We start from the raw sequence: 25,398 nt of genomic DNA, 5'->3' as shown, positions 1-25,398 counted from the left end.
ATTCGACCATTCGATAGTCTAAGTACTGTCTCTTTAAGTAAAAAACTTCGACCCCCTAGTTCGCCACCTAAAAGCTACCGAACTCAATGTTAGCCTATGGGGAAGGTCTCTATAGGCTTTCCTAAATTTTTTGATTGAAGGATATTCCTTCGATCGTTGGATTAAAATCCTTTGAATCGTTCGATTCGAAGGATTTTATCGTTCGATCGAAGTAATAATCGCTCAATCGCACTATTTGCGCTAAAACCCTTCGACTTTGATATTCGAAGTCGAAGGATTTCAATTCCCAGTCGAATATCGAGGGTTAATTAACCCTCGATATTTGACCCTTTGTGAATCGGCCCCTTAAAGAATGAAGATCCAAATTACAGAACAATCCCTTATCCGGAAGGTGACTTTGAATGAACAGCAGGGCTCATTTAGCTTGTGCCGGTGGGTGAATAAATGGAAGAGTTAATGCTACACTGGCACAAATGGCAGAATGTTGCTGAGGACGACAGTTTGGGCGACACATAAAGCCACAATCACATTCATTGGCAACAATCACAGGGGGAGATGATTTCTCATTATTCCTACTCATCATACGCAAATGCTTTCACCTTGTCTACACATCGTCTGTGCGGCTCATTGGAAGCAGTTAATGGTAATATCAGTTTCATTTCATTATGAGCTTGTTTTCTGGCAGGGACTCACCAATGGTTCCAAGCTGTGTGGAGAGACCTCGGTTTAAGGGTTTGGGGTTAGTTAATTACACAATTGCGCTGCATTAATATAGGATTTCAATTTAATTGTAGCAAAAAGGAAGGGCCAGTAAACCTCCGTGTGGCTTATGCTAAACATGGGTTGTGCCGGTTTTAACAATAAAAATGAAATCTTATCATTTTGTTATTTTTTCAGCTAAACAGTGAAATTGAAGCTACTCCATGATGAGTCCTTGCGAGGCAGATGGAATCCTGTATAACTGGCTCTTGCTTTACTTGTAAACAACAACAATGGGTGAAGGGAAGGACCAAACACTTTAGTTTCCCTGTTCAGCTCAAGCTTTTGTGATTAAAACAATAGACGTATGTTCAGCACAAGCCATTTCCCTGGACGTATTCCACATCAGCACTCGCTGGGTTATCCCCACCCCCATCAGAAGGACTCATCCAAAAGCTTTAAATGCCACCCCCACCCCCTCTATGGTGTCTGTTTCCCTTCTGTTTTCATTGCTCCATTGGAAGAAATATTTCTTGCTTTTTAACCTTAGGAAAGTATTAGATGATCAGGGACTGGAGCTTTGATCCATGAGATCTTTTCCCTGCACAAGACCTTGTATCCTGGGATCTTCAGCTGCAAAAGATAGGACAAAGCTGTTACAATATGTTTCATCCCATGTAGAGTTGTCACATTTTTACCCGCCTGGCCAGTAAAAATAATGGTTGATCCCAATGTTATTAAGGGTAAGGCCACACTGGGAGATTCGGGGAGATTTAGTTGCCCGTCAACTAATCGCCTCTTCTTTGGGGCGACTAATCTCCTTGAACTGCTTCTGCCTGCTAGAATGAAAAATCGCCTGCGGCGTGGCACTCGCGGCGCTTTGTTTTCCAAAGTTTCCTCGTGATTTTTCATTCTAGCAGGCTAGAAGACAGGGGGAAGCATTTTGGGGAGATTACTCGCCCTAAAGAAGAGGCGATTAGTCACCGGGCGACTAAATCTCCCCGAATTTCCCAGTGTGGAAGGTTATCAGTCCTCAAGTTATTTGGTTCCCCTGTGCTGGGAGATATGGAGCCTCCCTCACAAAGTCTTTCCTAAGGTTGTGTATTAGTAGATATTAAAGGGGGGGCTGGCACCCCACTTCATTGTTTTAAACATTGGGCTGGTGCACTACAGAGAGGTAAGTTGCCTGGGCAGCTTCATCTAAATCTAATTAGCTATTGAATTAGGGGTCTGGTTCTCCCATGTCTCTACCTGAACTTACAGGGTAAGGCCCCAGTCCTGTGTTAAGGTTAATTGCACACACACGGGGGCTCATTTAGGGCTCTTACACATGAGCGTTTTTACCTGCGCTCCCCTGCGTTCCGTTTTTCGGCGTTCAGCCGCAGGGGAGCGCAGGAATAGACGCATTTAATTATTTCAAATGGGGCTGTACTCACACAGGCGCATGTAGGCGCCGAACGCAGGTTGAGACGCAACATGCTGCATTTTTCCTGCGTTCGGCGCCTACCTGCGCCTGTGTGAGTACAGCCCCATTTGAAATAATTAAATGCGTCTATTCCTGCGCTCCCCTGCGGCTGAACGCCAAAAAACGGAACGCAGGGGATCGCAGGTAAAAACGCTCATGTGTAAGAGCCCTAATAAACACAGGGTGAATTTGCACTGGGGCAGTAACCCATAGCAACCAACCAGAGGTTTGCGTCCATTGCTCAACCTGCAGATGGTGGGAAAAAGCCACTGCCCAGGTGTAAATTTGCCCTGTGTTTATAATTGAGCCTCACTGGGTGTTTCATTGAACGTTTCAGTTGCTCTGCATTGTGTTTTGCAGTTAGTGCAGAGTTTTGTAACAATCTGTGAGAACTAACTAATGGGAGACCTATCTGAATATCCTCCGCTGAATGGAATCATGTGATCAGCTCCACTCTACCCGAGCTTTCCAGAGAATTGCTCCAGTTCTATGTATTGCTGCTTGTGTGTGTGCTGCCAGCAACGAAACACAATTAGACAGAATTCTTCATTAGTTATCATCTGAATGTATTACCATGTATTTATCATTGAGGCATGTATGTACTAATGTGACAATACTATAATGTGTGTTTCTCAGTAAAATACTCCTCAGTAGATTGATTTATGTCATTGTGTTGTGCAGTGCCCTGTATTATGTCTAAGTTGCAGATATCTGGGGCCCAAATGTGATATTGATTTCTTCAGCAAACAGTGTCCGGTAACAATTAGGCTGTAAGATAGCAAAAACTTCCGCTGACGAGATTTATGTACTGGCCAATGGGCATGTTAATAAACTGCAGCCCCGAGTGCTTCCTACTAACCTCAGAAATTTGAAATCTGTGATATTCGTGTGCTTAGGGCAGAGACACACGGTCAGATTCGGGGAGATTAGTCGCTGGGCAACAAATCATTTCTTCGGGACGACTAAGCTCCCCGAACTGCCTTCCCGCCGGCTACAATGTAAATCGCCGGCGGGATGGCATTCGGCGCAATTCGTTTTCCGAAGTCGCCCAAAGTTTCCTTGTGAGTCAACTTCGGAAAACTAAGCGCTCCAAGTGCCATCCCGTCGGCGATTTACATTTGAGCCGGCAGGAGGCAGTTGGGGGAGATAAGTCGCCCCGAAGAAGAGATTTGTCGCCGGGCGACTAATCTCCCCAAATCTGAACGTGTGTCTCTGCTCTTAAAGCTGCAGCACAAAGACTGGTTCACTGGGTCCTGCTGTTGGTTTGCTCTGTAAGATGTTCCCAGTTCAGGGTTTTGTAGGCCCTTGTTCTATGTAAGAGTATGAATGTGACTGAATGTAACCCAACTGCAGCTTTATTGGGCCCTGTTATCTACAAGATGGAAATATCTGAACTAAATGGGTCAGAGTGATTTGCTGTAGTTAACTGTAGTGAGTATTGGGCCCTGGTATATAACCAACGTTTAGAATAGGCTGTCAAACTATTATTCATCTGAGAGATTCTAGAGTCTAGTGTATGATAATCTGAATATGGTTTTCTCTGGGCTGCAGAGGGTCACTAATCTAGTGATATACTAGACTAGACTAGACTTGTGAGTCCTAGAGGCTCTCTGTGTTTCATCTATGTGGCAGTTCAGTCAGAATGTAAATTATTCTCATATGGTTGATATGGTTGAAGCGGGCCCTTCAGAGTGTTCCACTAATCTCTGCATGGCTAACAGCGTACTTCAGGAAGGTGTAATGATTATTGCTTGGTTTTTGTAGACCTGAAGGCTTGTAGCCGGTCTCATGGTGCCTTATTACAAGCAGGATAATAAAATGGCTTGTAAATCACATGTTAATAAGATTGCTGGGTATCTTCTCTGCCTTGAGAATAGCTGTGCAGCTGGGGGCTTGTTCCTGAAGTTATTCTGCATTATTATTGTTGGCAGGAGTGAGTTGTTGTTAAGTAAATAGGTTACATGTACATTCGCCTGTATTAACCTCACTAAGCCACTGTTGCTTCTGCTGTTTTCAGGGATACTTACCCTTGCCATTTGTATTGCATGTGGGGTTAGGTCTGTTAAGGTTATAGAATTGTGCCTTTAGATGACTGGGTTCTTGGAGCTGTATTTAGTGCCATGTTTTACACATTCTATAAGTCATATTAAAGCAATGGTTTACATGGGGTTTGGAGCAGTTGTCATTCTATACATTTTTCCTCTCAAGTGGACAAATATGTGGCTCTTAGAGGTCCTGGTACATTACTATTCTGGTTGTGGGTTTAACTATGACCTTGTCTCCTGAGGGCATCAGAAAGGCAGGAAGGCCGAATAGGGGAGTCACATGCAAAGTAGTTGGTGATGACATTTGCTCTTTAGAATATGAGCTGCAATAGTCCTTGGAGGTAAGTTAATATCGTCCTGCCTAGAGCACAGTTAACTGTTTCAGGTTATTGCTTGTGCAACAGTCAATTACGTGCCTGAAGTATATTCAGGGTCTTTAGCTGGGAAGCTTGGAACAGGGTGTTTTTGGCTTCCATCAGATTTACTCAGGATAAGGGACTAACGCTTCAGTTATGGTGAGTAGGTGTGACCCAGGCCCGGACTGGCAATCTGTGGGTCCTGGCAAATGCCAGAGGGGCTGCTATAAGGTCCCATAGAAAGTCAGTATTTAGTGGGCTGGTGGGGGCTGTTTGGGCCTCTGTGTGGGCTGATTGGGCCTCTGTGTACCTGAAATGTCAGGGCCTATTTTAATTCTCAGCCCGGACCTGGTGTGACCTTGGTCCCAGTGCGGATGAATTCCTTTGTTCCTGCTCAGTGCCTATGTTGGCTGAGAATGTGCCTGTTCTCAGGGCATTAGTGTAGTGGCAGGGGCACTTTGTCTGCTTCTTGATGCCTAAAAAACAATATAATAATGAGGCATGGGTTGCCCTGCTTGTCTCATTTTATGGCAGTTATCCTTCAAACATGGTTGCTTTAATGTGTCATACACCCCAAATTAGGGACTGTTTGCAGTGCCTCTATAAGGGAACTTCTCGGAAATAGTTTGCCCACAAGTGTTCTGGTATTCTCGTAAGGTTACCTTTAGGCATGATAGTAACCTTTAGGGGGACCTGGCAGGATAGTATACTGTGAGTGGTCAAGAGGCTAGCATAAGCACATATAGGCCTCTTGAATGTCTCACAGGGCTCTTAGGGTTTTTTGCCTACAGTATTCTCTCCACGAGGCAGCCTTCTGGGGTCTTCTGCAGTACTGTATTTCTACCCACCTGATTTGTTATCAGATTGGTTCTCAATACAATTGTGATGCATTTCACTCTTAGGAGGTGTTCATGTAAATCTATTTATGGCATGCCTCTTCATAGTGGTCCTATGATCTGTCAGGCACTGTCCACCTCTCACTATAGGGCATGAGATGGTCAGGCTGGGGTTACTCTGTGCAAGTCCTAGCCAGGCCAGCCCCAGAGGGGCTGCTATAAGGTGCCACAGAAAGTCAGTATTTAGTGGGCTGGCAGGGGCTGTTTGGGCCACTATGTGGGCTGATTGGGCCTCTATGTACCTGAAATGCCAGGGCCTATTTTGATTCTCAGTCCAGACCTGGTCAGGATTTACATCCCCTTGGAATCATCATTCATTGCAATCTTCCTGTAGTTTGGATTTCAGATCGCCTAATTATTTAAGAAACTCCTGTAATTACAAATTCTGCACCTGGAGCTGATAGTATGACAAGTTGCTGTACTTCACAACAGTAAGTTATTTCAGTGATATCCAGGGTCTGTTTTAGCCTAGTTCTCTCCCAACTGGGCATTAAATGTGCTATGTCCCAGTGCATGCTGATATGGAGTACGTCCAGGGACAATTGTATCAAGCTTACTATGATTTTCCTTTATATCAGTATGTTCTCTTCTCTCTTCTACCGGTGAGTGCTGATATGGAGTACGTCCAGGGAAAATTGTATCAAGCTTACTATGATTTTCCTTTACTGGACGTACTCCATATCAGTATGTTCTCATCTCTTCTACAATGGTTGTCTTAAAGCTCATAACAAAGATGCCATAGAGCAGGTGGGGTAACTTTTAAAGCTTTGGGGAGGGTCATTCTGATGGGGCATGGAGGCAGGAGATCCCGGTGAGTACTGATATGGAGTACGTCCAGGAAAGGAAAATTCATTGTACTTGGGGTGAAAATGGGGGGGGGGGGGTATACTACTACTTTAAAAACAACTTTGAAGAAGGGAATGAATGTACCCAAATTTTATTCACAACTATGATCTGGAATGCTTCTTACCTGGGGGTTTCCAAAAACCAATATTCCAAATGTGGAGCATTATGAAAAGACCCATAATAACAGTTGTATATGTGTAATGTAAAACAGTGATGAATTCTTCCATATAGTGGACTCATTTTCCACCATGGCACATGTTTGGATGTCAGACAATTACCAAACAGTTAAGTCAATGAAAAAGAACATAAAAACCTACTGAAGAGTCACCCCTGGCCTCCAGATTGTCAGTTGTGGTATTGTTACTTCCTATGCCCTTCTAATATTACTGCTGTCTGGCTGATATCGGTTCTAGGGTCAGTCACCCATTCAAAGTCAGAATCAGGGCTGAATGAGGGAGGGACTGGAAAGAGAGAAAAAAAAATAAAGCAGTAACAGCCCAGCCTCCCACTCTCTCTGCTTTCTAGTGGGCACAGTTATTGATCTTCACAAGCAGATAGCAATTAAAGATTAACTTTAGAAATGCAAAAGAAAGGAAAATAAATATTGAGACCAGCTGCATATTTGCATTTGACTTCCATTTACAACACTGTAAGCTTCTTTTATCTTCTGCGACTATATCTCTGTGTGTTTTTGCTCTATAAGTGCAGAGACCAAGAGACAGATACAGGAGCAACAAACTAGAGTGCAACAATTTGCCTCTTTATTCTACAGATCTTCTCATGCCGGCAAATGCTTCCAAGTACTAACAAAAGCAGTAGGTATGAGAGAATAAGGCACTGAGGTGATGCTATTCCAGGAGTCTGAAGTTGGATCATAACAGTCTAGAGTTTTACACCGTTGAGTTCCGAAGTAACCTCCTACCACGTAGACTTTATTCCCTGAAGCCAATGCATGGCAGGACATCCGTTTTGCAGTCATATCTCCTATTCTTGTCCATAGGTTGGTCTCACAATCAAAGCGATACGCAGAGGCCGCAGTAAATTCTGTATCACCCCCCATAATAAAAATCTGACTCCCTAGCACGGCTGCAGCAGTGTAACGCCATGGCTGTGGGCATTCCGCTTTAATACTCCATCGGTTCTCATGAGGGTCGTAAAATTGAACCTTGGAGACTCTATCTCGATGGATACTGGTGCCTCCAAATACAAAGAGCTTAAGCTTAGCACTGACCACAGCTGCATTACTTACACCATCCCTCAATGGCGCCATCATTGTCCATTTATTGGGTAATGGATCATACTTTTCAACTTGTTTTAATGACACTGATGGAGAGGCAGGGAAAACTCCTGCAACTGCTGTGTGCCCACCAACCACATAAAGGCAGTTATCCAGCTCAGCGGAGCCATGTCCGAACCTTGCGATTAGCATTGGGGCTGACTTTGACCATTCTTCATGGATCGTATCATAAACCCAAACATCTTTGGAAACTCCATTTTCAGAACCGCGCCCACCGGTTATGTAGACCTTGCACCCAATAGCACAGGCACTGAACTCTTTCCTTGGACTTGGAAGATCAGCCTTTGGAATAATTTCTTTGGCCTTGTGATCAAGCTGATAAATCTTATCGCACATAAAAGTCTGTCCTCCTAAAATGAGTAAGGTATGACCGGCTTTACGCGGCTTAGCACACAGACTTGTAACTACTCCATCGTTTTGAAGTATCTTCTTCTTGCATTGAACAGCTTCATCCATTATTAATTTGCTTCTCTCATCTGCAATAATTAAATCCTCGCAAACCACAGCTTCCTTCAGCAATTCCGAAGGGAGCAAAGCCAGCCTTACATTTCTCAACAGTTCTGGAAAATAATCTTTCCTTTTGTCCAAGTCCTCCTTTACCCAGTGAAGAACAGCATTAAACACCACCTGCTCATCCTCAATCTCAAGTTCATCGCTGGAGATCAAGTCGAGCAACATATCCTTGGAAAGACTGCTGAAGTCTTCTGTGTTGTGCAGAGTTGCAAAGTTGGACAAGCACATTCTCAAAGACAACTCGTACAGTCTCTGGCACTGATGTGCATCAGACAAAATCATCATTCCCAAACAGTTAGAGGGATAAAGGTTCTTTTCTAAAAACTCACAAGCTGCGTCTCGCACATCGTGAAACTGTAGCATGTCTCCGGCTTCCAGAAGAGATTCTGCGTTTTCTTCATTGATGATAATTTTGGAAGAATATGCAAAGTCAAGTAACAGTTCCAGTACTTCTGGGTGGAGGCTGTTGTGGAAATTCACTGTGTTATCCAAGCTCTCCCTCAAGCCATTGCTGAACATGGCCTCAAAGTAGGGACTGCAGGCTGCCAGCACCGCACGATGACAGGGGAACGATCTGTTTCCAGCCCACAGGGTCATGTCAGTAAAGAGCCGCTGCTTCCGCATGGTATTGAGGTGGTTTAGAACACACTCAGAATGGGACAGTTTATGATATAATGAGATATTCATGGATCCAGTACTGGTGCGTGATTTGCGATTTTCATGGACGCTGACAGACATGATGACAGTTAGAGCTGAAAAAAAAAGAAATGTAGGTTGTTAGAATTATTTGCTCTAATGGATGCATTTTAATTCAAAAGGGTAGATTTAGTTGAAAGCCTGGGGCCATAATGGCCTGAGTCCGATTAGAAATCCAGTGGCAGGAGTATAATTTATAGGCAGGTGGTAAATACAGAACACTTCTGCACCTTGGCTCCCCAGCCTGCACATCTGAATGACGGACAAGCTAGAGGCCATGAAGATGTCCACGCTCTGGCCACCACCCACCCTCCCTGGATGTAGCCCTGCTGATGGTATTCTTGCAGCTTTTTACACTCCATTCTACAAGTGCTGCGTCTCTGGGCACAATCAGCAGTGCCATGTGCAACATTTTTTGCACTTTTCATCTTACCTAGTAAAAAAGCCTTTAAAATATAAAAGGTATAGACTTATGTACATTTATTTGTGTTAACTGGCCATTTAAAGTGACAAGAACACTTACAGGAGAAGAGCATAAATCATCTCCTCATTAAAAATGTATAACTCCGGCCTGCATAATTAGCGGTGTTACAAAAAATACATAGATATGAGCAAGACCGAAAGAGAGATTCTCTGCACTGACCCATATCAATATATTAAAGAAGCTGGCAGAACTGATGGACATGCCAACTCAACAAGACTCCTGCTGGACTTTGCTCTACAAATACAGAAAAGCACCACAGATTTTGGTACCATTGTTTTTCCAATGTGGATGTTGTTTACCATTCACCCTCTACACAACTCGTTGCCTGTTCTTTACCCTCCATGTATTCTCCTTCAATTCTCAGTGCTCCATTGTCCTACTTCTCATCTCAGCGCACCTCCTTCATCTTTTTTCTCTTGATATTGCTGCATCCTAAGCCTAACCCTAGAACTACTGAGTTGGGATGAAAGGATAGGAGTACAGAGGGAGGAGAGGGTTGAATTGATGGAGAACTAGATGGGAGATAAGAATGGATGATGAGTTGTGTGGAGGGCTTATGGATAACTCCTGCTATGACCAGCAAGTACTTTTGGGAAGAGAGCCCTAAAACATATATACTGCATATCATTGTGTGGATACACACCATTGGAAAAAGTGTGTGCTTACTGATGCCATAAATAAAGAAGCATAAATGATTAAACACTTAAGAAATAGTGCTTACCTGGTACTAGATACACCGCACATACGGCTATAAGTCACCACAATGCACAAACAAATCAATGTGCCAATAGCTCCTCAGTCTAATGGCATTGCATATGGCTGCCCTGCCTATTACATGAGAGATGGACGGCAGATAAATGTACAGCTGTCGGCACTTTATTGAACTCCCCCAACCATGCAATCAAAAATGACATTCTAATCAGAACAGATAAATAAGCAAACAAAAAAAAAAAACCAATATAAAATAATAGTCCCCTTTCATATTTTTTTTTCTTTTAAGAACTGTCCCAGCCCCAATCACAATGCATCCTTGCTCAGTCCCTGCCTGTGTATTATTTAAGAACAAGAGAGGTAATTGTTACCAGTTATTGGCTCAGTTTTGATGTGTGTATAGATTTCCCATTTATCACAGAGCTGAAGTGAAATATGCAGTTAAGCAAAATAATACTGCATGTAGTGCAATTTGTAGTGACCCTTACTTGTCTGGAAACAAACCCTTGTCTAATCCTATAAACCCAGGTTACGGAGACATTATATTTAAAACGTCAAAAAAAAAATTGGCATTAAAAATATGTTGTAAGTGGAAAGTGAGATTTACTTGATGTGAATCGTCCCCATTCAAACCATAATTACAGAGAGGAATGAGGCAATAAATCAGGAGTGTGGAGAATATATCCCTACCTCTGTGTCCCTTCCAAATCTTCAGAGTTCCACATCACACCCGACTCTCATGTCATATCACTTATGTGCAATCTTAGCACTGACAGTCACTCTGTAACACCCTGTTCAGCTGATATCTGCATATAGTGACCCAGACTGCCTTTTATAGTGTTTTTTTTGCACTTTACATGGTGTTAACTACATTTATTATTAACATCAGAGATGTCAACCCTAAAGTGCAGTTTCCCAGGGGATTGTAGTGGGAGAGCCTGACCGCATCACTAAAAGCTCACTCGCACATGCACTCATGTAACTCAGGCAAAGAAACGGACAAAACCCACAGGAATAGAATGGGAGTCCAGGGGCATGGGTCCCAGAAAACATGGGGGATTTGGACAGGTATGTAACATGTATTTATAAACTATCAACATATCCTGCAAAACTGTGCAATAGAAGGTATATACATCAAATACCCCATTTTGTGTGGTTATATACATATACACACATTTTCCTCATTTTTGATTTCATTCTTATCTGGTCATTAAAAAAACATAAAATGGGGGTTGAACTGTATATGTATTTTTGTGACGATATCTTTCAAGGACTTGGATGTCTACCAGAAGAATATCACTAAAGCTGGCCAAACAAGTGGATCTCTTTCCCCATATTCCCACCTTGAGGTGGTCGGTATCGGGCTTATCCGATCGTGGGCCCTAGGCCCCAATGATAGGATTATAACGGGCAGTCAGATCAAAGACCGCATCAACGAACCGATGTGGTCCTCGAACCGACGGGATTTTTAAGTCCCATACACTGGGCAAAAAGCTGTAATCTGCTGGCACCTTATATCTGCCCATGTATGGGGGCCTTTAGGCATTGATACCACATCACTTAATTAAGATATCATTTAGAGTTTGATAGACATTTATTCTGGGATTGGCACTGCTCCAGAGGAATACCTGTACTAGCATAGACCATGTAAAGCAGTAGATCTGCCAGGACAGGCGCTCATTATATATACAGTGGTGTGAAAAACTATTTGCCCCCTTCCTGATTTCTTATTCTTTTGCATGTTTGTCACACTTAAATGTTTCTGCTCATCAAAAACCGTTAACTATTAGTCAAAGATAACATAATTGAACACAAAATGCAGTTTTTAAATGAAGGTTTACGTTATTAAGGGAGAAAAAAAACTCCAAATCTACATGTGCCTGTGTGAAAAAGTGATTGCCCCCCTTGTTAAAAAATAACTTAACTGTGGTTTATCACACCTGAGTTCAATTTCTGTACTCACCCGCAGGCCTGATTACTGCCACACCTGTTTCAATCAAGAAATCACTTAAATAGGAGCTACCTGACACAGAGAAGTAGACCAAAAGCACCTCAAAAGCTAGACATCATGCCAAGATCCAAAGAAATTCAGGAAGAAATGAGAACAAAAGTAATTGAGATCTATCAGTCTGGTAAAGGTTATAAAGCCATTTCTAAAGCTTTGGGACTCCAGCGAACCACAGTGAGAGCCATTATCCACAAATGGCAAAAACATGGAACAGTGGTGAACCTTCCCAGGAGTGGCCGGCCGACCAAAATTACCCCAAGAGCGCAGAGACAACTCATCCGAGAGGCCACAAAAGACCCCAGGACAACATCTAAAGAACTGCAGGCCTCACTTGCCTCAATTAAGGTCAGTGTTCACGACTCCACCATAAGAAAGAGACTGGGCAAAAACGGCCTGCATGGCAGATTTCCAAGGCGCAAACCACTTTTAAGCAAAAAGAACATTAAGGCTCGTCTCAATTTTGCTAAAAAACATCTCAATGATTGCCAAGACTTTTGGGAAAATACCTTGTGGACCAACGAGACAAAAGTTTAACTTTTTGGAAGGTGCGCGTCCCGTTACATCTGGCGTAAGTAACACAGCATTTCAGAAAAAGAACATCATACCAACAGTAAAATATGGTGGTGGTAGTGTGATGGTCTGGGGTTGTTTTGCTGCTTCAGGACCTGGAAGACTTGCTGTGATAGATGGAACCATGAATTCTACTGTCTACCAAAAAATCCTGAAGGAGAATGTCCGGCCATCTGTTCGTCAACTCAAGCTGAAGCGATCTTGGGTGCTGCAGCAGGACAATGACCCAAAACACACCAGCAAATCCACCTCTGAATGGCTGAAGAAAAACAAAATGAAGACTTTGGAGTGGCCTAGTCAAAGTCCTGACCTGAATCCTATTGAGATGTTGTGGCATGACCTTAAAAAGGCGGTTCATGCTAGAAAACCCTCAAATAAAGCTGAATTACAACAATTCTGCAAAGATGAGTGGGCCAAAATTCCTCCAGAGCGCTGTAAAAGACTCGTTGCAAGTTATCGCAAACGCTTGATTGCAGTTATTGCTGCTAAGGGTGGCCCAACCACTTATTAGGTTCAGGGGGCAATTACTCTTTCACACAGGTTTGGATTTCTTTTCTCCCTAAATAATAAAAACCCTCATTTAAAAACTGCATTTTGTGTTTACTTGTGTTATCTTTGACTAATAGTTAAATGTGTTTGATGATCAGAAACATTTTGTGTGACAAACATGCAAAAGAATAAGAAATCAGGAAGGGGGCAAATAGTTTTTCACACCACTGTATATCATCTTAGCATATGGTTGGGCAGACACTGCAGAAGAAGTCACAATGGAGCATGGCAAGAGCATTGGCCAGTTTATGGGTCTAACAATCCAGCTATGATGAATTCCTTGAGCAAATCAAGAATGCGTAACTGTGTGTAACCAGTCGTGTGATACTTTGATGTTAATTGGGAAGTGACAGTACAGTGTGATGCCAGGGAGAAGGGACTAGGAGCACTTCTTCTGCAACAAGGCCAGCCCCATCACCATCACCTCCAACAGGACAAAGATATGAACAGACTGAAAAGCAATATCTGCTTGTTGTTGTGTATGGCTGTCCACAATGTAATTAAAAAAACACAACACACAATGCTGCAACTATAAAAGTTCAAACTTAATTTCACCTACAAAAAAAGATCACAAATATATATATCAGACTTACTGTCTCCAAAACCCAAAGCTGATACTTATGCTGAAGAGGCACAAGCAGGAGAGAGCATGGATTCACTTTGTTTACAACAAATCACACTGCTCATGTGTTTCAGGGACTGAATAGAGAATAACTCACTATATGGAATGGGCATCACACACATGACTTTGCCGCCAGAAATGTTAGCAAGAGTACATTTAATACACCTGAAAAATGATTCATACCTGATCAAAGCCAAATATGTGCTTTTCTGGCTCTTCAGAATTAACATTAAAATCAATGGGGGTACCAAAAATTGGTCACCCCTCAATAATAAGAATTCCTTCCCAGAGTACCCCAGTCCAGTTCTGTTCTCTGTTAAACAGGAGCACCAGCTGGGCTAGTTCTGTAGAGACTGATCCACCTCAGTCTTTGTACTCTTCTGTCTTCTTTTCTCCAGGTGAAGGAGTAGAACAAATAGGATGGCTTGTTTTTCTAAGTTCAACTTTCACTTTACTATATAATTACTATATACTTTTTATATATGTGCCTGTCTGAACCACAACAAAAACACAATGGAGGAAACCAAAGAAGATGGCAATGGTGGCCTCCTGCAGCAATACCCTGCGCTGGTGCAGATTTTAGTGAACAGGAGCACTGGTCTGGGGTATCAGGTAAGCGATTTTAATCACTGGGGGTGTCTAATATTTAGCCCCCTCCCAGTGATTTTACGTATAGTTCTCCTTTACTTTTCCTGTTTTACTGTTCAGATTTTTGGGAGATAGATGTAATTTATGATAACACTGCTAAAACCATTATTGAATGCTACAAGATGCATTTTATTTGGCATGAGATACCTGCCACCATCTTCCTGGACAATGGGCCACAATTTGCTATCTTCCCGTTTTCCCACAGAATAGGAATTTGAACATCTTACATCATCCCCTTAGCACAGTCCAATGACTAAGCTGAAGCAACTGGGATGATACCAAAAACAAAAAAAGTCAAAAGAGATGGTAAAGAGCCATCCCTAAATGAAGGAACACTCCTTCAACTGTCCTGTACAAAGTCTTGTATGACAAGGTCAAGAACAATCCTCCCCACTGCTCAAAAGCTGCTCTTTCCAAAGGTGATAGAAGGGACGGTGGATCAGCTCACACAGAGGTGCTGGAAAGCCAAGGAATATTATGACAGAGGAGCCAAAGAACCAGAGCTAGACATTGGTTGATTGTTGTGTATACAAGCTTTCCCTGCATCAGTAAATGGAAGCCATACATAGGGATGACTGACAGTCAGTTGTACAGTAGTTTTTACACTATGAATAGTACTGCAGCATGCTGTTTTTGGTGTTTTGGTTATGATAGATAGATAGGTAGATAGATGATGACAGATGACAGACAGACAGATAGATAGGAGAGATCTTAGGAAATGCTGTATACCATATGAAAGATGTGTTATTACCCATAATGCAATAGGCAGTTTCTATGGATATCTAGTCCCTGTACAGCTGCAAAGGACTTAGAAAATAATAAAATAATGAGAAGTTTCCCAATTGTCACAGCAAAAGACTTGTGTGAGCAACGCTGGTTCTTTTCCAGACCTCTTTCTCCATGTTGCTCAGCCAGAGTGCAGCAGCATTTCAGGGATTTTCTGCACAGGATAAAGAACATAAAAGCTTCGCGGCCTACAAAGCCATTTGGAGAACAGATTAACCAGTGATACTAGTGAGTGTGAGCTGACAGAATACAAAGCCGCAGCAGAGGGGAATGGCTGCAAGAGTGAAAGCATTTTCTCATTCTCTGACGCCAGGCCAGGATAAGGCTTGTGAATCTAAAAGCTTTGCCCCCCTGCATTTAAATTACAATTGTCAGCAGGTATGAAAGGGCCAAGCTTAGATTTGATGGTTTCTTTTTGGCAATGGAAAAATAGTTAGTGTCTAACAGTGAGTACATATTCTAGATTTCCACTATACCCTTCTGTAACAGGCACTGGCACACAAATCAGAGTCAGTGAGGAATGTACAACTAAGTAGGATGTGTATCTGCTGCCTTTCCTATAAATGCCCTGTTAAACGGTAAGGGCAGCGGATAGTTTACACCTGGAGCCTTGTGTATCTGAATATTTGAGTTAATTTATATTAGTAGGTTCAGCTCTGTTGTTATAGCTGGTTGGTATGTGCACCTACATAAAGATTTAGCAGCCCATGTATAGCCACGTTAAAGAATATGTCAACTTTTTTCAGTCTCTACAATTACTCAATATAGTGTCCAGAATAATATACCTAAATTCTACCTGCCTTCAGTCTCATGTTGTTTCTAAATCACAAGCAGATCATTTCAGCCAGTTCCCATTCTATCCCATTCTCGCCCCTTTCCTTTTCGAAGCTCTACTTTCTATATAAAAATAATACCCCCAAAATGAATACTTAAGCAGATAATATGATTTAAACTAAGTGGCATATTAAAGAATCTTACCAAACCGGAATATATACTTAAGTAATTATTGCCCTTTTACATCTCTTGCCTTGAGCCACCATATTGTGATGGTCTATGTGCTGCCTCAGAGATCACCTGACCAGAGATACTACAGCTCTAACTGTAACAGGAAGAAGTGTGGAAGCAAAAGACACAACTCTGTCTGTTAATTGGCTCATGTGACCTAACATGTATATTTTGTTTGTGTGCACCGTGAATAAAACGATCCTAGGGGGAGGCCCTTATTTTTTAAAATGGCAATTTTCTATTTATGATTACCCAATGGCACATACTACTAGAAAAGTATATTATTATGATAATGGTTTATTTACATGAAGCACGGTTTTACAAATGAGCGGTTTTATGCAATATCTGTTTATAGAAAGCTACATTGTTTGGGGGTTTTCCTTTAAAGAGTTGCCTATTTGTACCTCCGCTGGAGCAGGAGGCACAAGCTTATGCAGTAGACTTGCATTGATTCGATGGTTTTTACAAAAGAAAGAAGGAGAGCTCAGAAAACAAAAAGGGGTGGAGCTTCAAGCTAGACCAGAAACTAGCCGAAATGAGCTGCAGTTGAGCTGCTTGAGGTTTCAAACGACATGACACTGAATGCTGTAAGAAAGGTATATTATTCTAGGTGCTGTTATAGTCTATTTATCGATTTTAAACTAAAGCTTTGTTGCCAACAATTAGTATATTTTAGGTGCTCAATCAAGAAAGAGAATATTCAATCAACAAAAAAGACTGACTTTTTTATGTCACTGCTGCTTTAAACACCCTGTGCTATCCAAAAGGATCCGCACTCACAGGGCTTATAGATAAAAAAACCTTTCCATGGCAGGATGCTGTTCAGTCTAATACTATGGGTGTCTTGTAAAATTGCCATTATTTATTTATGTTATTATATCATATGCTTGACCGGATGATGAGGCCACATTATTTATATGCTTACGTGGGGGTGTTATTTCATTTCACACACTTAAAGAAGGGGTGTGTTCCTTAAAAAACATGGCGTTAGTGGATTTTTCATTATTCAAGAATAGTACCTACAGTCAAACACGCGTTATTAAACACTTGTTTGAAATTGATATATTTAATTGGATTATACTCCCTGCCCTGAAGGGTACAAACCACATAATCTGTTTTCATTTTATAAAAAATATTCTATGGACATAATCCTGCCTTTAAAGCTTGTAAAATGTTTGCAAGATAAAGAGAACAAACAGGGTTTTCAGTGAACGCAGTCAAAACAGGGTAAAAATGAGGATGGAGCACATTCCCTCCCTCGGCCCCGAAGAGCAGCACATTCCTGGAGTTCCACTGAGGCCTGAGTAGGATTTGCTTGTTGCTACAAATTAGAATTAGTATAAACAGGAATGGTGCTAAGTGCTGGGGGATTTCATGATACACTACATATTGCACAAAAGATTGTTAGCAAGTGCAACAACACAGCTCCCTGAACACAAGAGTCAGCAGAACGGGCAGTCTGGCAGAAAATAGAATATGAAGCAACGATGAGATCACTGAGCCTCTGCTCTCTGATCAATACCAGTATCATTTCTATTGCATTACCTGCAGCCCCCGGAGATGGGACATTTTTGTGCACTTAGCGATCATGTCAACAGCACCATCATTTTAACAGTTCAGCAATGCAGGGAAACACAACCACATCTCTTGCACAAGAATGTATAAAAACTTAACAGCATGTAGCCGAAAAATAAACAGCATGTTTAACCCGGGCTGTGGAGTCGGTACATCAATCCTTCGACTCCAACTCCTGATTTTATGGTACCACAAACTCCTCTGTTTGTAAAGGAACAGTAACACCAAAAACTGAAAATGTATTGTATCAAAGTAATTAAAATATAATGTACTTTTGCCCTGCACTGGTACAACTGGTGTGTTTGCTTCAGAAGACTACTATAGTTCATATAAATAAGCTGCGGTGTAGCCAAACATTCAAGCTTCTGGAAAAAAGGAGAAAAGGCACGTTACATACTGCAAAACAGATGAGCTCTGTTCAACACAATGGTGTTTTATCTGTTATTAGTTATGTAACCTGTGTAAATATACAGCTTTTCCAGTGCATGCTAACAGTATAGCATGTATTACTTTAAAACACTTTCATCTTTGGTGTTACTGTTTCTTTAATGCACTTACGTATTTTCTATGTTGGCTGAAAGAAGTTACACACCTCTGTCTGTAACTGACGGTGACTTGCACCTTGCTTCTAGAGACAACAAAAAAAAAACGCTCATCTGAATTAATATTGACTAAACAAAATGCCTTAATATTTGTTTATTTAAAGGGGTGGATCACCTCTCAGTTAACTTTTAGTACATTTTAGAATGTTCTATTCCTAGCAACGTTGCAATTGCTCTTTATTATTTATTTCTTATAGATTCTTTTTTTTTTAATTATTTGACTACTTATCCCCTGCCAGAGACATTGCTCTGTGAGGCTACAACATTATTGTTGCTTATGACATGCTTCAGGCCCTCTACTACTCATCTTCCAGTCTGTCAGTCACACCACTGCCCGGTTGCTAGGGTAAATAAGTATCAACCAGATACCTGCTGAAATTACGAACTGGAGAATGGCTGACAAAAAATATAAATAACTCAAAAAGCACAAAGAATAAAAACCAATTGTAAATATCATTGTCTAGAGCATACTAAAAAAAACTTTTAAAGGTGAAATACCCCTTAACTATTTATAGTTGTTACATACTTAATATGGGTTGAAAAAAGAGACACCAAAGCCGACCAAGTTCAACACCTCCTCTAAATGAACCCCAGTGCATAGATGCATGTATATATATATATATATATATATATATATATATATATATATATATATATATATATATATATATATATATATATATATATATATATATATATATATATATACATACATATATACACACATACACACACACTATTTTGGGCTATATTAAGACAATAAAATGTTTAAGTCCATTGATACAGTAGAGCAAGGATTACAATTATTATTCGCTATGTGGAAGTTAGGAAAAAAAGTTGTAGTTAAACTACAACTCACATGTGCTACCATGTAAAAATAAAGTAATAGGATGCCAGGAGTGACCTACTGTTTTTACTTTTTATTAAAAGTAAAAAATCTTTATTAGGACACGCATTAGCCTAACGCATTTTGTCCCAAGATGGGCACTTACTCATAGGCTGAAACAAAGAAAATAACTTTTATTGTTCAAGACAACAGATCCATAGGGTTACCCATAATCCAAAGAGGCAATACTGGCCCACAAACCAGAACCAGTTAGATAGCACATCTATAGACAATCTGTCCAACTGCCATTGGACCAAATTCTGTAGCATAAAAGAGCCAATTAAGCATGAGATCTGTTTTATACACATGCACCAAGTTTCCTTCAATTTTCAATCAAACAAAACCACACATACACACAAAACATATTATCCTGCAAAAGATCTGGAGAGAAAAATTGATGTCATCAACAGAATCTTCATTTCTAATTTGTATAATAAAGTGGGAGACAAAAGATCCTCATTAATTCATTATTGTAATGCACAATAAAACAGACCAACACTCCAGAAGCTCATAGCAGAGAGCAGCGAGCCAGAGCCTTACAAATCTGCAATATAAACTGTAAATGTTTACAATGGGAGATGCCATCTGGTTAATAAAAAGATGCCAGGACAGTCTGGGATGCTTGGCGTCTATATGAGCTAGCCCCCTCGTGCAATCATCTATTGTTACAGGCAGAGAGATGACAGAGAGAAATGACTAGGTATTATAGGACTCGATCTAAGATATTAGCCTCCAATAAGTCAACATATCTAGGAAATCTACACAAGAGCAAGAATCTCAGCCACGGATGGAAACTGTTTAAAGGGGTTTTTCACCTTCCAACACTTTTTTCAGTTCCATTGTTTTCAGATCATTCACCAAAATTAAAAAATGTTTCCAATTACTTTCTATTTGGGACAGTTTTCCTAATATTGATGTTTAAAATAGGGATGCACCGAATCCAGGATTCAGGTGAATCCTTCTGCCTGGCCGTACGGAATCCGAATCCTAATTTGCATATGCAAATTAGGGGCGGGAAGGGAAATTGTGTGGCTTTTTGTCACAAAACAAGGAAGTAAAACATGTTTTCCCCTTCCAACCCCTAATTTGCATATGCGAATTAGGATTCGGATTTGGTTTGGTATTCGGCCGAATCTTTTGCGAAGAATTCAGGGGTTTGGCCAAATACAAAATAGTGGATTCGGTGCATCCCTAGTTTAAAATGTTCATTTTTCACCTTCTTATGTCTTTTTAAAGCAACTCTGGGGGGGGGGGAGGTCACCGACTCGGTAAACTGTTCTAAATTAAAAAAAATACTTGAAGTTGATACATTTCTTAGTGTTGGCCCTGCTGAGCAGAATCCCAGAGATCCCCAACCACCGGGCTGCAGACAGTCTTCAACTGGGCCACCGAATTAAATTGGACACCGACCCCTCCTGACCCCCTCCACCGGTCCCCGGGGACCAAAGAAAGTTGCACCTGCTTTCCATTTTTTATTATTTGTGGTTTTTGAGTTATTTAGCTTTTTATTCAGCAGATCTCCAGTTTGCAATTTCAGCCATCTGGTTGCTAGGGTTCAAATGACCCTAAAACCATGCCCTTAGTTGAATTAGAGACTGGAATATATATTTAGAACACGGTGGTTTGTTTTACGAAGTCGCCCGAAGTTGCCTCATGAGGAAACTTCGGGCGACTTTGGAAAATGAAAAAACAAAGCATTTTTTCATTTTAGCTGGCGCAGAGTCAGTGAAGGCGTTCACTGGGGGAGATTGGTCGCAGCAAAATAGTAGCCAGGTGACCAAATCTCCGCAAAACGCCCAGTGTGGCCTGACCCTAAGCAGCATAAAGTGACTGTACCGGGGAAGTGGCACTGTAGCCCTATTTCTAATACTATTTAAGCAAAACAAAAAAAAGCTAAGTTTTTCTTCAGGCCTTACTTGCCCTTTAAACTCTAGCAACTTTAAATCTGCCTAAAATTATATTTTTGATACTAAAGCAACATTAAATTTCAGAGTGGTATTTCAGGAAACACTTGATTCAATTAGTCCTTTGCTTAATTCAATTTCTGCCTCAGAGGGCCAGTTACTTGAGTAGCTTAGATAACACAACACATGGACACATTGACTGCAATTACTGCCGTGCACTCCAACCCACTGAAATCCCAATACGGTCAAAATTCATTTAGTCTGCACTTTGTGCATCTATTTCTTGCAAAATCCTGTGTGGATTCATTTGGAAACTATGAATGTCGGTGGGCAAACTCAATGCTGCACCAACAATTTGGTAATTTGGACTCTAGCAACCAGATTGCTGAATAAGAGACTGGAATATGACTAGTAGAGAGCTTAAATAGAAAGATGAGTAATAAAAAGTAGCAACACCTATAAATGTGTAGCGTTTTAGAGCATTTGTTGTTTTAGATGGGTCAGTGAAAGCTGTAAAGAAAAAAACTTTAAGCATAAAAAATGAAGACCAATTGAAAAAGTTTCTTAGAATTTGTCATTCTATAACAAAGTTAACTTACAGGTAAACCACCCCTTTTAACATTTAGTTTTAGTATGTTGTAGAATGGCTCATTCCTAGAAAGTTTAAAGGACCAGTAACATCAATTAAAAAAAAAAAAAAAAAAATCGTTAGTATAGACGAAAAAAAACCCACAAGGACTAATTAAACTTTTAAATTGTTAAGTCTTTATTAAGAAATAACTTACCGAAACTCTGCTCTTCAGGAAAGGTGACACGACAACGATCCATCGTGCGGCGCTCGATTTCTCCTCCGTCTTCCTTATAGGAGATTGCCAGGGAGGAGAAATTGAGCGCCACATGATGGATCGTCATCCTGTCGCCTTTTCTGAAGAGGAGCGCAGAGTTTCAATAAGTTGTTTCTTAATAAAGACTTTTTTAAGGTTTTTTTTTGTACTATACAAACGAATTTTTTTTTTTTTTTAAATTTGTTACTGATCCTTTTAATGTAGGTTTTCACTGTCTATATTGTACAGCTTATTAATTGTTTGCCTCTTTCTAGCTTTCAGATGAGGGTCACTGACCCCAGCACACAAAAAAAACTATTGCTCTCCGAGGATACAATTTTGTTACTTTTTATCTTCCTATCCAATTCTTTTCATAGTCTTCTACAGTCTCTCATTCAACTTACTGCATGGTTGCTAGGAGAGCTGCAGAACAAAAAGTTAAATAAGTGAAAAACCACAAAAAAAATTAAAAATGAAGACCAACTGTATCAGAATATCAATGTCTACATCATACTAAGAGTTAATTTAAAGGCGAACTACCCGTTTAAGGGGTCCTCCACCCAAAAACTGTTTTGTATAATGGAAAAAAAAACGTTATTCAAATCAATGTATCAAAATAAATAAATTATACATTTTCAGTAACGTTATATGTAAATAAAATTGCTAATAAAAGCAGTACATCCTCCCAGATGTTTATATTCTGGGCATTAATCGTTCTAACTACTGAAACAACAAAGCAGAAGCTGCTCACCATCAGACCTGGAAATGAACTGGCACAAATCCATTTGAAAGCACTCCAATGAATAAATAAAATGCCTTTATTTAGCAGTTTGGGACACGGAGTAGCAACATTTCAAGACTATAGGGTTCTTTGTCAAGCACAGCAATGTCTCAAGCCTAAAGGCATTTTATGCATTCACTGGAGTGCTGTCAAATGTTTTTTTGCTTGTGGATCTGTGTGGGGGACACCAGTGGACTGGCACCAAGAAAACTGAGAAGCTATACAATTCCATATTGAATAATGTAGATCAGTGTCGTCCAACTAAAGAGTCAGAACCAGAGAAGAGAGATAAACAAATTGTGGTTTTATTAAATATACAGGTACAGGACCTGTTATTCTGGATGCTCGGAACCTGTGTTTTTGTCCGGATAACGGATCTTTTTGTAATTTGGATCTTCATACCTTAAAGGAACAGTAACATCAAAAAATTCAAGTTCTTTAAAGGAATGACAATATAATATTCTGTTGCCCTGCACTGGTAAAACTGGGGTGTTTGATTCAGAAAGACTCCTATAGTTTATATAGATAAGCTGCTGCGTAGCCATGGGGCAGCCATTCAAGCACAGGATACACAGTAGATAACAGATAAGTTATGAAGAATCCCATTGTATACTACAGAGCTTATCTGTTATCTTCTATGCCTTTTCTCCTTTTTCAGCTTTAAATGGCTGTCCCCATGGCTACACTACAGCTCATTTATATAAACTATTGAGTTTCTGAACCAAACATGTCAGTTTTACCAGTGCAGCGCAACCGTGTGTTATATTTTCACTACGTTAAAAGACTTTAATTGTTTGGCGTTACTGTTCCTTTAAGTCTACTAGAAAATCATGCAACCATTAAATATACCCAATAGACTGGTTTTGCTTCTAATAAGGATTGATTATATCTTAGTTTGGATCAAGTACAAGGTACTGTTTTATTATTACTGAGAAAAAGGGCATAACTTTTAAAGGGGAACTCCACACAAACATAACTTGAGCTTTTTGAAAAGTAAACATTATTTCAAGCAACTTTGCAATATTCATCAATTAAAAAATATGCAGACTTTTCATGATTTTTAACGGTTTGGAACAGTTCCCTAAGCCTAGCCCCCTGCTCTCCTGCTGATCTCTCTGACTACTTTGCTGAGCTGGCTGACTACTGTTACTTTGTATCAACCTGACAGGATTTCAAATGAGGCAGAAAGAGAAGAACTGTTAAACAGCTGGATTTCAGCATAGAAAATTCACACTTTTTGAAGAAACAGGTAACTGTGATGGGTATATTCACCAAACGCAACACCACATACAGTACAACATTTCTCACCCACTTAATTCTTAAATCTTGCCCACTCCCATACCTTGTGTATTACGCCCTTCCCTTTAGACTGTATGCCTATGCATAGGGCCTTCCTCACCTTTTTGTACCTGTATTGATTGTGATGTATGTAACTCCATATGTTGTATGTATATAATTCATGTGATTTAGTTGTATGATCACATTTACTTTACAGTGCTACGCAATATGTTGGCGCTATATAAATACATGTTAATAATAATAATAATATATTAGGGGTTTCTGTGTTATGTGGGCCTCTTTATCAAATTTTGGTTTGGAAGCCGGAGTTCCCCTTTAAAAATGTGGCTAATTTGTCTATAGGAGACGGCCTTCCCATATTTCTGGATAACAGGTTTCTGGATAAGGGATCCCATACTGGTACAAATATAGTTTAAGGAGAACAAAACCCTTGACTGTGGACCCCAGCAGAGGCATCACACACCATGCCACCTTGGAGTATTCTCATGATAAAAGCAGAGAAGCACAGTTGGGCTTGGCTGCTGATATCTCTGGATGGTAAAGTTCATTTCCCTGGCAGTGATTGTGAATATCATGCGCATGCACAATCAACAGTTTAATGTTTCAGCGGGATAACCCTTCCTTTGTCTACAATGCCTACTGGCTCATCCGGGTAACAAGAGCATCACTGAAAAGTGGATGAAGTGGTGTATGTGATTTACCTATCTGTCACAAAGCTACGGTGAGGAAGTCATGTGGGTAGAGGTGGCAACTGCCAACCCCATTGTGCTGCTCTGTCTTTTATCATGAAGCATGGAGGAGCAGGGCAGTAGTGGGGTGCCTGGGTGGTGCAGATTGAGAGGGGGTCGGAAGTGCTATAAAAGCTTTTGTTCTACTTTAATGCCATTTACCATGTTTGGAAAGTTGCCTACAATTACATTTAGATGCGTGGGGCCTCTGACAGAATGTACGAGATGCTTCAAAATGAAATCCGGGATAAGCCATTCATAGGCCAGTGCTACAGTTCCAGATGCTAAACAGCGAATAGAATCTATAACAAACAAGGGAAAGTTGTGCTCACCACTAGTTTTTTAAAAACCATTAGGCGGGGGTGCAATGAAGCTGTGACCACAAAATACATATATACAAATACAAGATTCCTCTGCACTCAACCCATTATCAATATATTTAAGACAAAGACATTTTGTGCATACTGCTACTGAAAAATGCCTTACCCTTTAAACAAAACAGGGACAACTAATAGAATCTGCTTAGCACCGTGATCTCCTAATCATCACAATTTTGGGTATGTGACAATACACGGCATGACCACCATAATGCTTAAGGCTGAT

The 25,398-nt window shown here is 40.7% G+C and overlaps 1 protein-coding gene across 2 annotated transcripts in view; it reads right to left on the bottom strand.

Annotated features, from left to right (window-relative positions):
• Positions 1-6,382: 6,382 nt before the first annotated feature.
• The window catches only part of klhl25.L (kelch like family member 25 L homeolog), a 34,600-nt gene continuing 15,584 nt past the window's right edge, over positions 6,383-25,398 (bottom strand). The window contains exon 5 of one of the 2 annotated variants that reach the window (XM_041585006.1): positions 6,383-8,869. In XM_041585006.1, the coding sequence (XP_041440940.1) occupies positions 7,086-8,869 (1,784 nt within the window). In that variant the 3' untranslated portion in view covers positions 6,383-7,085. 2 annotated transcript variants of the gene reach the window in all.

The sequence above is a fragment of the Xenopus laevis genome, chromosome 3L (genome assembly GCF_017654675.1).
Source record: "Xenopus laevis strain J_2021 chromosome 3L, Xenopus_laevis_v10.1, whole genome shotgun sequence".
NCBI lineage: Eukaryota > Metazoa > Chordata > Amphibia > Anura > Pipidae > Xenopus > Xenopus laevis.
The sequence above is the reverse complement of the archived record's forward strand: the minus strand, read 5'-3'. Positions and strand labels throughout refer to the sequence as shown.